Source organism: Thalassophryne amazonica, chromosome 2 (genome assembly GCF_902500255.1).
Source record: "Thalassophryne amazonica chromosome 2, fThaAma1.1, whole genome shotgun sequence".
Taxonomy (NCBI): domain Eukaryota; kingdom Metazoa; phylum Chordata; class Actinopteri; order Batrachoidiformes; family Batrachoididae; genus Thalassophryne; species Thalassophryne amazonica.
The window spans coordinates 91,938,600-91,952,864 of NC_047104.1; the positions used below are offsets into that span (position 1 = coordinate 91,938,600).

The following is a 14,265-nucleotide window of genomic DNA, read 5'->3' on the forward strand; positions in this document are numbered from 1 at the left end:
ATGAGTGTTGTCATTAGTGCCACTTCGAAAATTTAATTCATGATAAGTAATTTATCCTAAACATATGATCTGTTTTTCAAACTTATGCAAAAACAAATCTTGAGGAAAAAAAAATACAGTATGCGATAGTTAATAATTATTAAGAGCCTGTTCTTTCATATTTATGAATACATTTTACCACATTGCAGTTTTTTAATGAAAACTCAACCTATCATTCTTTTTGAGTTCTACACATGTGGTGATACCTTATTTACACCAGGATGTTAATAAAATCAGTGCTGGCTATTCTCAGAAAAAAGTACTTATATCCACAGTTTCAAATTGCATAAGTCAAATGGTGTCCACTTTATGGTCTTCTCAAAACATTAAAATTACTGGATGCTCAGAATGCCTAAAGCGGCCCCCAGACACCCGGCCTATGGTCTTCGGCCCTGCGGGCCTTGCACTTTGTGCCCCCCCCCCCCCCCCCCGAATTTCTAGTTCTAAATTGCGCCCTTGGTTGGATCATCTGTACTGTAAAGTCACTCCTTTTTTGCAAACCTTATTTTCACCACTCTTGTTCAAAAACCTTTAAGACAAAAACTCCAACATTCTCTTGAAATCCAGGGAAAATAAAAGCATAAGCATAAGCACAAATAAGAATTTGCTCAGTAGCTTCATGAATCCACACAAGCCAGTACTGCAGCTTTAACATCTTTTCTGTGAGATAGGCACCACCACATGGTGGGAAGGTGGAGAAATTTATATTTTAGATTATGTGACTGATTAATACTGGCCAAGAGTGGAAAAGGCCACTGTAGACACAACTACAATTATAAAAGTACAGATTTTTACACATACTTTGAAGAACTTAAGTACATTGTAAATATAATATGGCTCAATATCCAAGGAAGTGTGCACATGAAAAAAAGTCAAAACTTTGGTTATCATCAGGTCATGTCTGGCAGCATGCACTGCTTCGGTTCATCACTGTATACGCCACAGCACAGTACTTCATTGTCGTAATTTCTACAATAATGTCTATACACTGGACCCTGTTTGGTCATTTCCACATCAACCAATTATCCATGCTCATCTCCCAAAAGCAGTCATCTATGCCATAGCAGATGAAAGGTGGGAAACCCCTTAGCCTTTTACAATTGCTGGGGTCCTGAGTACTGAGGCGTCTGCATGATGGAACATTCTCTGAAAGGCACGCTCATTTTACAGGCCCTTCAGAAATTTGCGATGCCAGAATTTTAACAATTAACTCAACCAATATACATGTACGAGGTCTGTCCAAAAAGTATCAGACCTTTTTATTTTTTTCAAAAACCTTATGGATTTGAATCACGTGTGCTTGCATGAGCCAACCTTGAACCTTCGTGTGCATGCGTGAGTTTTTTTCCACGCCTGTCGGTTACGTCATTCGCCTGTGAGCAGGCTTTGAGTGAGCACTGGTCCTCCCCCCTCGTTGGATTTTCATTTCGAGGAAAATGTCTGAAAGATTGGAGCAGCGCTGAATCAAATCTTTCCAGAAACTGAGAGAGACAGCCAGGTGGAAACCATTCGGAAGATTCAAACGGCTTTCGGTGGCTTTTCAGTTGAGTGAGTATCCGAGGAATTGTGTAAGAGCTGGACATGTCACAACATGTCCTGTGAGACTTCCAACTTCCGCACGTATTTCATTACAAAATCTCCTGTAACAGTGGAATGTGCCGAAAAAGTGCTGATGTCCATCTCTTCTGCAATTTCTCTGGTAGTCAGACGACGTCCCGGATCAACACAGCATTCACTTTGGAAATGATCTGGTCGTTTCAGCCTGTCGATGGCCGCTCGGAGCGCGGCGCACCCTCCGCCATTGTGCGCCGTCTTTAAACTGGTTGTAACACTCCTTAATCTGTGTGATGCCCATAGGATCGTCACCGAAAGTCGTCTGAATCTTCCGAATGGTTTCCACCTGGCTGTCTCTCACAGTTTCTGGAAAAATTTGATGCAGCAAAGCTCCAAATCGTTCCACCTCGCAATGAAAATCCAACGAGAGGGGAGGACCAGTGCTCACACAAAGCCTGCTCACAGGCGAATGATGCAACCGACGGGCGTGAAAAAAATCACACATGCGCATGAAGGTTCAAGGTTGGCTCATGCAAGCACACGATTCAAATCCATATGGTTTTTGAAAAAAATAAAAAGGTCTGATACTTTTTGGACAGACCTCGTACATATATAGAGAAATAGATGACTATATCTCTCTCTCTATATATAAAAATATTTGTTGAATTCTTTGTTGAGTTACAACCCTAATTCCAATGACGTTGGGACGTTGTGTGAAATTTAAATTAAAACACAATACAATGATTTGCAAATACTCTTCAACCTATATTCAATTGATTACACCACAAAGACAAGATATTTAATGTTCAAACTGATAAATTTTGTTTTTGTCCAAATAATTGCTCATTTTGAAATGGATGCCTGCAACACATTTCAAAAAAGCTGGGACAGCGTTATGTTTACCACTGTGTTACATCACCTTTCCTTCTAACACCACTCATCTGTGAACATTTGTGAGCATTTGGGAACTGAGGACACTAATTGTGAGTGTCATGATTGGGTATAAAAGGAGCATCCACCAAAGGCTCAGCCGTTCACAAGCAAAGATGGGGCAAGGATCACCACTTTGTGAACAACTGCGTAAAAAACAAAAAAAAACAAAAAACAAAAATAGTCCAACAGTTTAAAAACAATGTTTCTAATGTTCAATTGCAAGGAATTTAGGGATTCATCATCTACAGTCCATAATATAATCAGAAGATTCAGAGAATCTGGAGAACTTTCTACACGTAAGCGGCAAGGCCAAAAACCAACATTGAATGCCCGTGACCGTCGATCCCTCAGGCAACACTGCATTAAAAACCGACATCATTGTGTAAAGGATCTTACAGCGTGGGCTCAGGAACACTTCAGAAAACCATCATCAGTTAACACAGTTCATCGCTACATCTACAAGTGCAAGTTAAAACTCTACCATGCAAAGCGAAAGCCATACATCAACAACATCCAGAAACGCTGCTGCCTTCTCTGGGCCCGAGCTCATTTGAAATGGACAGATGCAAAGTGGAAAAGTGTGCTGTGGTCTGATGAGTCCACATTTCAAATTGTTTTTGGAAATCATGGACGCCGTGTCCTCCGGACAAAAGAGAAAAAAAGACTATCTGGATTGTTTCCAGCGCAAAATTCAAAAGCATCTGTGATGGTATGGGGGTGTGTTAGTGCCCATGGCATGGTCAACTTACACATCTATGATGGCACCATCAATACTGAAAGGTACATCCTGGTTTTGGAGCAACACATGCTGCCATCCAAGCAACATCTTTTTCAGGGACATCCCTGCTTATTTCAGCAAGACAATGCTAAGCCACATTCTGCACGTGTTACAACAGCGTGGCTTCGTAGTAAAAGAGTGCGGGTACTCGACTGGTCTGTCTGCAGTCCAGACCCATCGTCCAAGATGTGTGGCAAATTTTGAAGCGCAAAATATGACAACTGAGACCCCAGATGAACAACTGAAGTTGTACATCAACCAAGAATGGGAAAGAATTCCACCTACAAAGCTTCAACAATTAGTGTCCTCAGTTCCAAAACACTTAGAGTGTTGTTAGAAGGAAAGGTGATGTAACACAGTAGTAAACATACCACTGTCCCAGCTTTTTTGAAACGTGTTGCAGGCATCCATTTCAAAATGAGCAATATCTTGTCTTTGTGGTGTATTCAATTGAATATAGGTTGAAGATGATTTGCAAATCATTGTACTCTGTTTTTATTTACATTTAACACAATGTCCCAACGTCATTGGAATTGGGATTGTATCTACTGTTGTTGCAGAAAGATAATACTTGAGCAAACCATTGCAAGTGTCAACTACCACAGTGTCAACTACCACAGTGGAACTAACTGAAGAAATATGCACTGCAATAGACAATAAGGATTCTTTTGTGAGCATTTTTGTGGACTTCAAAAAAGCTTTTGATACCGTTGACCATACTTTACTTCTTCAAAAATTAAATAAATATGGAATCAGAGGGGTTGCTCATAAATGGGTATCAAGCTATCTAGTCAACAGAAAACAGTTTGTACAGATAAACGATGTAAGATCTGGATTATTAAGTGTTACCTGTATGTCAATGATATTGTTAATGTATCTAAGATGTTACATTGTATTCTGTTTGCTGATGATACCACATTTTTCTATTCTGGTAAAAATTTACAACATGTATTGAGAGTAGTCAAAAAAGAATTCATGGGAATAAAAACTTGGCTTGACATTAATAAATTATCGCTTAACTTTGACAAGACTAATTTTATTATATTTAGTAATAGAGATAAAAGTATGAATATCCCAATTATTATAGATGGTGTAGAAATTAAAAGAGTGACAGAAACAAAATTTCTGGGTGTCATGATTGATGAGAACCTGAGTTGGAAATCACATATTAACTATACGAGGGTAGGCAGAAAAGTTCTAAGGCTCACTATAATGCAGTTAATGCATTACTACTTCATGGGGAGCCTTAGAACTTTTCAGCCTACCCTCGTACAAAGAATAAATTATTAAAAATGATTGTTATACTACACAAAGTAAAAGAGATGTTAGATGAGAAAGGACTATATATATTATACTGTTCTATGATTGTTCCACATCTGTCCTAATGTATTGAAATATGGGGAAATGCCTGCAAAACATTTACACATTCACTTTTCATTTGACAGAAAAGAGCAATAAGGTTAATTAGTCGGAGGCATTATAAGGAAACACACGAGTCCAATATTCCTGCAGTTACATTTGTTGAAATTTCATGACCTGGTTGATTAAACTATTCTCCAGACAATGTTTAAGGCTCACAAAAAAATACTACCAACTAACATCCAGAACAAATTCAAAAAAAGAGAAAGCCAGTACAACTTAAAAGGAACAGAGATATTTAACAAACCAAGATTCAGAACTAAACTGAAGGAACGTTGCATTTCTATCAAGGGAGTCAGTTTATGGAATAATTTGAACAAGGAAATTAAAGAAGCTAAATCAAGCAATATATTTAAAAAGGCAGTTAAAATTAATATGATTCAGAAATACGACCTGATGTTGTAATAATGAAACTGCATGTATATTTTTACTGTTTATTTTTCTTTTCCTTTTGTAGATATTCTGATTGTAATGTTGATAATGTGATTATTTAATTTGGAAGTTAATCTTCTGTAAAAAGTGGTAGATAATATAAGTTCGCTTCTTTCTACCCCCTTTCATTCAGGTGTATTGTTACGTTTGTTATGTTTTCTTTTGGAATGATTCTTGGTTGTGTGGTTGGAACTGAATGAAATAAAATGAATGAAATGGAAAAAAAAAAATGGTTCTTAAACTTGCCCTCATCTACCAAAACCAGTCAAATACTAACAGATATCTGAATGAGCTAATAAGCTTGTGGCAAAGCAGGAAGAGACAGAAAATGTGGAGGTCACGTGGCACTTGAGGACGAGACTGAGAACCACTGTGCTACTTTACAAGCAAAGAAACACTTGACTACCTCTGATGAAACTTGGCTTCAACAGCTAATGTCTGGTTGTGGCCTTGGAGTTGCCTGTGAAGGTTGTGAGAAATGTTTTTCCGGATTACACTTACACTTCCAATCACTTGTCGCATACCTGACATGTCTGAGAGACTCAAACTGGAAGCCACAACCCGACATAATCTCATAACATCGCTGTACTTTATCTATAATCTTTTTTAAACCAAAGAATCCAAATCACCGATGTATATTTCAGTAACAGTCTCATTAACAGTGTTGACAACTTGGCGACTTTCTCGCTAAATCTGGGTACTTTCCAAACCCTCGACAACTTATTTTCTCAAAAGCGACTAGTGACAAAATCTAGCTACTTTTCCTAGCATCACTGGAGACTTTTCTGGTGTTTGGCGACTCAAAGGTGAAAGCACTTGTCTCTGTTATCCCTGAGGAGCAGCAGGTCCCCCCCGCCTCCGCTCAGTCCGCAGCTGCTACAAAGCAACAGAGCCCTATTGCAAAGCATTGAGCGGAGGGATATCGACAATCCTCCGTGTTCAAACAGTCACGCGCAATGCCTCCGCGACTGGTCCCGCACTGAATGGCTCACTTGGACTCACTAAGCCGACTTTCCTCATTTTCTGCGCTGTGACTAAGTCTCCAGAGTTTGAGAAGCCCTGGCCTTGAGAAGTTATGTTATTTTGAGAATAATGGCCAATCTTAATGGCAAAAATAAATAAACAAACCAAGAATCTATTTTTTTGTAGTTCTAAACATTATTATTTTGTTTTTACTCACTTTTTTGTCTCTCCCACATTTTTTTCAATAAATACATGAACAACAAATGAACAGAAGGACAAGTCCACAACAACATTCACAGTATTATCATTGTAAATAGAAAGAGATAGAAAAAAAATAAATTATACAATAACAAAAGTAAAGGCATTCTTTAACATTAATTCTCTTCAAAAAATTCCTTGTAGAGCATAGCAGTTTTATGACATTTGGTAGAGTCTATAAGCTCAATACTGCTTATATATTGTTCAAATTCAGCCAGATGTCCGTGTAAATTCCTTCTCAATACTCTATTTATGAATATGGAATTTAACAAACATTATTAAAAGGTTGATAATGTATTTAATGGTCTTTTCCGCAACATTTTTTTCCTACATCATCTGTTATGACATCATACTATGCAAATAATATGATGACGTCATTTAGCGACTTCTGAAAACTTTTAAGACAGCCAATAGCTAATTTTCTTACTGATGAGTTTCTGTGTAGGCTCTCAGTTGTCTAGGTGGTTTCCATAGTAAAGAAGCTTGAATCTTCGACTGGACTGGGTTGCTTGATGCGAGGACGTTTCGCTTCAAATCGCAGAAGCTTCCTCAGCTAAAATTCTTGCTCTGGTAGTCTGACTTCTGTCTTGACTCTTGTAGAGAAGAATAAACAGAAGCCACAAAAGCTGGAGTTTTAAACCTAACCAGTCGCCTCCTACCGAGAGGCAGACTGCTATAGGCTAGTGACTAAACAATAGCTCTAATTGGCACCTATTGTGTTCTAGTTAGCACCCTCCTAATGACAGGGCAGCTGTCCCTCCTAATGATGGGAAGGACGCCTCTCCTGCCGGCTCCCTTGATGACTCTCCTGATGACGTGAATGACTCATTACCATGAACAAAAGACTGAAACTGCTTTGACCTGAGTACCCCATTGTAAACAGGGGACAAAGCGTGTCTCAGACCCCCTCCCCCGTTAAGGCTGGGTTTCAACTGTTTCACATAGAATGCCTCCTTGACCCCTCTCTCAAACCATTTCTTTTCTCTGGCTAAGATTTTAACTTCCTTGTCCTCAAACGTGTGGTTAATGTCTTTCAGGTGGAGATGAACTGCAGACTGAGGTCCACTGGCGCCCTCTCTGCGGTGCTGGTATAGCCTTACGTGTAAAGGTTGCTTAGTCTCACCTATGTAGTGTTCGCTACAGTTTACCTGACATCTGATAGAATACACCACATTGCTCTGTTTGTAACTAGGGATCCTGTCCTTAGGGTGAACTAATTTCTGTCTCAAGGTGTTAACCTGTTTAAAGTAAACTGGGATTTTGTGCTGTCTGAAGATCCTCTGTAGTTTTCCCCTACTCCTGCTAAATAAGGGAGAGAAACTCCTCTTCTTCTTGTTTCTGTCTCCTGTCTATCTGGTCTCTTTGTTCTCTGGGACTTCTGCACTTTGTCCAGGGACCATCGTGGGTACCCACATACTGTGAGGGTTTTCCGGACAAGTTGTTGTTCTTTAGCACTTCCCTCTGCAGTTGTGGGCACCTGTAGGGCTCTGTGTTGAAGCGTCCTGATCACCCCGAGCTTGTGTTCAAGGGGGTGGTTTGAGCCAAAGAGCAGATATTGGTCAGTGTGCGTGGGTTTTCTGTAAACCCATGTCTGGAGCTGCCTGTTCTCTCCAATCGTAACATCACAGTCCAAGAAGGCTAAATGGTTGTTTCTGGCATCCTCACGTGTGAACTTGATATTGGAGTCCACCGAGTTGATGTGTTCTGTAAAGTCCTCAACCTCCTGTTGCTTGATTTTAACCCATGTGTCATCGACATATCTGAACCAGTGACTGGGAGGGATGCCCATGAAAGATGTCAAGGTTGTCTTCTCCACTCGTTCCATGAACAGATTGGCCACAATGGGGGATACCGGAGACTCCATCGCACAACCATGGATCTGCCTGTAGTAATTCCCCCTAAACAGGAAATACGTGGTGTTAAAACAGATCTCCAAGAGTTGGCAGATGTGGTCTGGTGTGTCTAGTCCTTTCAAGTAAATACACATCCTCCAGCAGTCTCTGCCTCACTGCTGAGATGGCCTCAGCGGTGGGCATGCAGGTGAACAACGATGTCACATCAAATGACACCATAGTTTCATCTGCCTCCAGCTGCAGGTCCTTGATCTTGTTCACAAAATCTTGTGTGTTCTCCACATGGTGGTCTGAGTTACCCACTAGAGGAGCCAAAATCCACTTGAGGTGTTTGGCCAAATTGTACGTGATGGAATCTGTGCTACATACAATAGGCCTGAGTGGCATGTCCTGTATGTGGATACTGGGCAGTCCATAGATGCATGGAGTGGCATCCCCAGGGTACAGTCTGTAGTATGCCTGCCTGTCGATGAGTCCCTCTTTCTCCAGGTTTTGGAGGTAGCTAATGATTTTCTTCTTATAGCCGCTTGTGGGGTCTCTCTTCAGACGTTCGTATGTAATGGAGTCACTGAGCAAGTTGTTGATCTTGGCCTCATAGTCCGATGTGTTCAGGACCACCGTGCATCTGCCTTTATCACTGTTATCACTGTTAGCACTGTTCAGCACTGCTGTGACTCTTAGTCGGAGGTCCCCAGCTTCTGACTCTGACAAACTGTTATGTTTAATGGCTGACTCTACAGCAGTGATGTAATCTACTGTCGGTATATGTTTAGGGGTCACTGAGAAATTTAGTCCTTTAGTGAGCACATCCTTTTCTGTCTGTGTAAGAACGCTGTCGGAGAGATTCTTTACCCAATTTTCCCTGTTGTCACTAATTTGTCTGGGTGTATCTTTAAAACTACTCCCACTGAAAGTACGCCTTTTCTGCACCAAAAGGTTGTGAAACTTCCTGATTTGCCACGCCTTACTTTTTAAATGCTCAGCCATTTGAATTTTAACTATGAACTTTGTGATCTTATTATGGGGGTCTTCCCCCACTAAAGTTTCTAACCTTTTGTAAAGACTATCAAGATCATTTTGGAGGTCTAATATTTTAAAATGAAGCCTTCTAATTCTAAGACCCAAACTCCTCCTAAGGTAACTGTGCTGGATCTTTTCTGCTGTGTGACCTGCTTCTAGTGCCTTTTGCTTCATGCATTTGGGAATAACATTGTTTTGTCTGCATCTCAGGTTAAATCTTAAGTGGTTTCTAAAGTTAGCTATCTTTTTAGCAGTCTTTTCCAGCTTACGTACCAGTGCCAGGGCCTCATGCCCACAGTTGGTCGCAATGTTTCTGTGTAGGCTCTCAGTTGTCTATGTGGTTTCCATAGTAAAGAAGCTTGAATCTTCAACTGGACTGGGTTGCTTGATGCGAGGACATTTCGCTTCAAATCGCAGAAGCTTCCTCAGCTAAAATTCTTGATCTGGTAGTCTGACTTCTGTCTTGACTCTTGTAGAGAAGAATAAACAGAAGCCACAAAAGCTGGAGTTTTAGCTGGAGCTGGAGGTCCACTGGCGCCCTCTCTGAGGTGCTGGTATAGCCTTTTGTGTAAAGGTTGCTTAGTCTCAGCTATGTAGTGTTCCTTACAGTTTTCCTGACATCTGACAGAATACACTACATTGCTCTTTTTGTAACTAGGGATCCTGTCCTTAGGGTGAACTAATTTCTGTCTCAAGGTGTTAACCGGTTTAAAGTAAACTGGGATTTTGTGCTGTCTGAAGATCCTCTGTAGTTTTTCCCCTACTCCTGCTAAATAAGGGAGAGACACTCTTCTTGTTTCTGTCTCCTGTCTATCTGGTCTCTTTGTTCTCTGGGACTTCTGCACTTTGTCCAGGGTCCATCATGGGTACCCACATACTGTGAGGGCTTTCTGGACAAGTTGTTGTTCTTTAGCACTTCCCTCTGCAGTTGTGGGCACCTGTAGGGCTCTGTGTTGAAGAGTTCTGATCACCCCAAGCTTGTGTTCAAGGAGGTGGTTTGAGCCAAAGAGCAGATATTGGTCAGTGTGCGTGACCTGCTTCTAGTGCCTTTTGCTTCATGCATTTGGGAATAACATTGTTTTGTTTGCATCTCAGGTTAAATCTTAAGTGGTTTCTAAAGTTAGCTATCTTTTTTTTTTTTTTTTTTTTTTTTTTTTTTTTTTTAAACTGAGGAGTTGACAACACTGCTCATTACAAGAATGAGAATATAAGGTCCTCAATGTGGATTCATCCAGATTGGTCAAACACCACTTAATCACTGCACTGTTTTATCAGCTCTGATGGAAAGTGGACTGCATGTCTATAGGGTTTTTCCATCTGAAGCAGATGCTCAAAGTGCTTTACAGTGATGACGCATGCACGCGCACACACACACACACACACCTAGCAATGTCATTGTGCTGCCATGCAAGGTGCTCAAATACATACTAGGAGCAACTTGAGGAATAAGAATGTTTCCCAAAAGTCCTTAGTAAGTTTATTGGTCTGATAGAGTGCATTTGAACCAAGGGTCATCTTGTCACAACTCCAAACTTTAACCATTAGACCAGGGCTGCCCAAATCTACTCTTGGAGGTCACGTGCCCTGCATGTTTTGTCACTCTCCTCGCTCCACCCCCAGCTACTTAACTTTGACAAGTGTGCTCAGCCGATAAGAAAGTGGGAAACACCATGATTAAATAATCAACATTGACTACTGCAGGTAGACATGAAAACATTCAGGCCACATGCCCTCCAGAATGGATTTGGGCAGCCCTGCACTAGACCATTACTTCCATTGAGACAATGCATTTTGATGGGGTTAAAGAAACTGAAATGACTATTCTAAGATCTCGCTGGGCAATGACACCAGAAAATTAAACTCTATCAAGGTTGTACAAATACAGGATGCAAACTCTAATATGCAGGACCACACTCTGGAGTATCAGCAACCAGGTGAGATTTATTTTGCAAATTCTCACAGTCCTCCCTATCCTCAATTATTCTGTATATGGTAATGTGATCAGTAAATACTTTTCCTTTACAGACTCTGGTAAACTATTAATATATAAGAAGAGAACTGGTCCAATAACTGGGACACCACTGCTGACATCTTCCAAATGTGAATATCCATTCTCTGATTCAGCATTTAGATAATATTTCTTCTGTCTTGTCCCTCATCTTTCTGCCATTTTCTCATCTGCTTACAAAACCCACAACACTTTTAAAAGTATTCCTCCCAACTTCTAATGTTTTTTCACAGGCAAAAATGGTATAATATTATGTGAATAACATATTTTACTAGGATGCACTCAGCATTATGGAGAAATTCTTAAATGTCTTAATCCTAAAAATGTCCTCAGAATTTCACCACTAGTGGCAACTCTTTGTATCAGGAGCTTTAGCAATATGGCCCCAGAAGCCTAAAGCCTTTGACCTTAGTTCTTCTGCAAATATATTAGCATCACCAAATACCTCTGCCCAGCATCCATGACTCCATAAACTTTTTCCTGACATCTTTCAACCTCAAAGACCAAGCTCACAGAATGCTAAAGGCCCTGTCACACATTCACAATTTAGCCAGCGTATGTTGACGTATGTAAAATACAGCAAATACGCTGAATACATTGAATAAGTTATGCAGCAGTCACACCATGACGACTTAACCAACATATGCTGACAGCCCCGTTTCCACTGAGCGGTCTGCGCCGGTACCACATGGTATGGTGCAGGTTGGAACAGTTACGTCTGGCTTGTTTTGTGTTTCCACTGCCAGCAGAATTATTTTGTTTGGCAGGTGGCGCACGTAGATATTGACAAGCACATCATTAAGCATGCCTAAGCTGCCGTGTGACCTCTCCCCTCCACAAGGAGGCCAAAAAGAGTAACTTAACATTTTTTAAATTTTATTTTATTTTTGTCTTGGTTCATAAGATTTATTTTCATTGTGTGCAGAATACTGAGAATGACTGATGAACTGAACTAAACACTGACACAAATGAATGAGGCGCTGTGACTCTTGCAACTTTTAAAATAAGTAGGCTGTTTTGTTGTGGCACAAATCACCAGTGTCCTGTTTCAGGCTGAGAAACGCATTGGGAGCAGACAAAACACAGAGAGACTTCTTTAAAAATGATACATTTTTCAGTCACAACAAGGAATTAAAATATTTTCAGATGTCATTTTCCAAAATCAGGGAGCTTTATGCAAACACATTTTCATCAGGCTGTGATGATGAATCCAACTGAAATGAACACAAGACTTTATATTTACTCAGTGTGTGAATAGTTTTAATATTTGAAACAGTGAACTGTTCGCATGAGGACTGCAGCTTTCAGTTCTTAAGCCAATCAATGGATGTATTTTGACTTATGAGTAACTTACAAGAAATGTGTGTCAACAATCACATAATGTACCTACAACTTATGGCCCGCATATGTGGGATGTATGAGACATATAGTGGCGTGTGTTGAAAATATTGTGCATGCCCAGAATTTTTTTTTATGTACTCGTCATATATCAGCATGCTCTTAACTCATACAGAACTTGCCCATAACTTATTAGACGTATGCCAGCGTTTTTAATATGGTCAGCATAAGCTAGCTAAATCGTCAAGGTGTGACAGGGGTGTAAGCCTGTTAATCTAGGTATGCACACACAAATTTGAAAAGAATTCACCGACTTTGTCTTCTGTCTCCTCACCTGTGCTCCACTTGCAGCACAGACTTTCTGTCTGAGCTTCCACAGTCCTCATTCTGCAAGGTCACACCATTTGATTTTTCCAGGTTCTGCAACAATAAATCAATATTCTCATCTTGCATAGGCTCCTGGAAGCAAGCAAACAATTGGCAATATTAGACCACTTTTTAGGAATAAAACATACAAACTTGTAATAGTAAAAGTAAGTCCCTTCAGCTGTTCCCTTGTTTGCACTTGGGGTCGCCACAGCAAATCCAAGGTGGATCTGCATGTTGAATTGGAACAGATTTTACGCCGGATGCCCTTCCTGACACAACTCCACATTACATGGAGAAATGTGGCAGGGGTGGGATTTGAACCCGGAACCTTCTGCACTGAAACCAAGCGCATTAACCACTTGGCCACCACCCCTGCTAAAACATACAAACTTGTAATGACTGTATTTAATGGTCATTGGTCAATTAATACATAAATCTGACTTTCTAATTGTAAAACACTGTAGTGAAACTATATGTAAGAGCTGGCCTGCCGGTCTATAGACCCGAGTTTGAATCATGCTGATGCTACCTGTTTGTGTCCTTGGATGAGACATTTAATATGCATTGACTCAGTACAGTCAGCTGGAAGTAGGGTTGTAACCTGCATCAGACTGGCAACCCGTCCAGGGGGAGTCATAGACTCTCATTGGGTTCACGCTACAGAATCCAGAGATGAGCACCGGCTGATTGGTCTCATAGCTGATACAGGACTTACTTTCCCCTCTACGGTGCATAATATCATTCAACAACTCAAAGAATCTGAAAGAATTTCAGTGTGTAAAGGGCAAGGATGCAAGCTGAACACCCATGATCTCTCATGCAAGACAGGGTGCTGCAACAAGAACAATCATTCATCAACAGCTGATACAACCACGCTTGCAAGGGATTACTTTGAGAAACCTTTGTCAAGCACTACAATATAAAGTTACAGTCACAAATGCCACTTAGAACTTCACTGTATAAAAAAGAAGCCTTATATTAACCTTGTCCAGAAGTGGCATCAACTTCTCTGGGCTTGGCGGTATCTGGGTTGGACCATCAGTATACTGTGGTCAGGCCTAAAAGCTATTCCATATCTTTATTGACAGAAATGTGCTCCAGACAAAAAGGACCACATAGACTTATCAGTAACAAGAGCAAAACCCAGAGTCTGTCAAGGTATGGGGTTGTGTCAGTGCCTTTGGTCAGGGTATTTTACACTTCTGTGATAGCAGCAGTAATACAGATGTACACTGCGATTTTAGAGAAACATACGCTCCCTTCAAGGTGACATATTTTCCAAGGATGTACACACACATTTT

General features: G+C 40.5%; 1 protein-coding gene across 2 annotated transcripts in view; it reads right to left on the minus strand.

The window, feature by feature from the left end:
* tcf25 (transcription factor 25 (basic helix-loop-helix)) overlaps positions 1-14,265 on the minus strand; it is an 87,475-nt gene that overhangs the window by 68,282 nt on the left and 4,928 nt on the right. The window contains exon 4 of one of the 2 annotated variants that reach the window (XM_034189157.1): positions 12,930-13,015. In XM_034189157.1, coding sequence (XP_034045048.1) covers positions 12,930-13,015 — 86 coding nt within the window. Of the gene's footprint in view, positions 1-12,929; positions 13,055-14,265 lie in introns of both variants that reach the window. The other variant, XM_034189150.1, reaches the window with a different exon arrangement.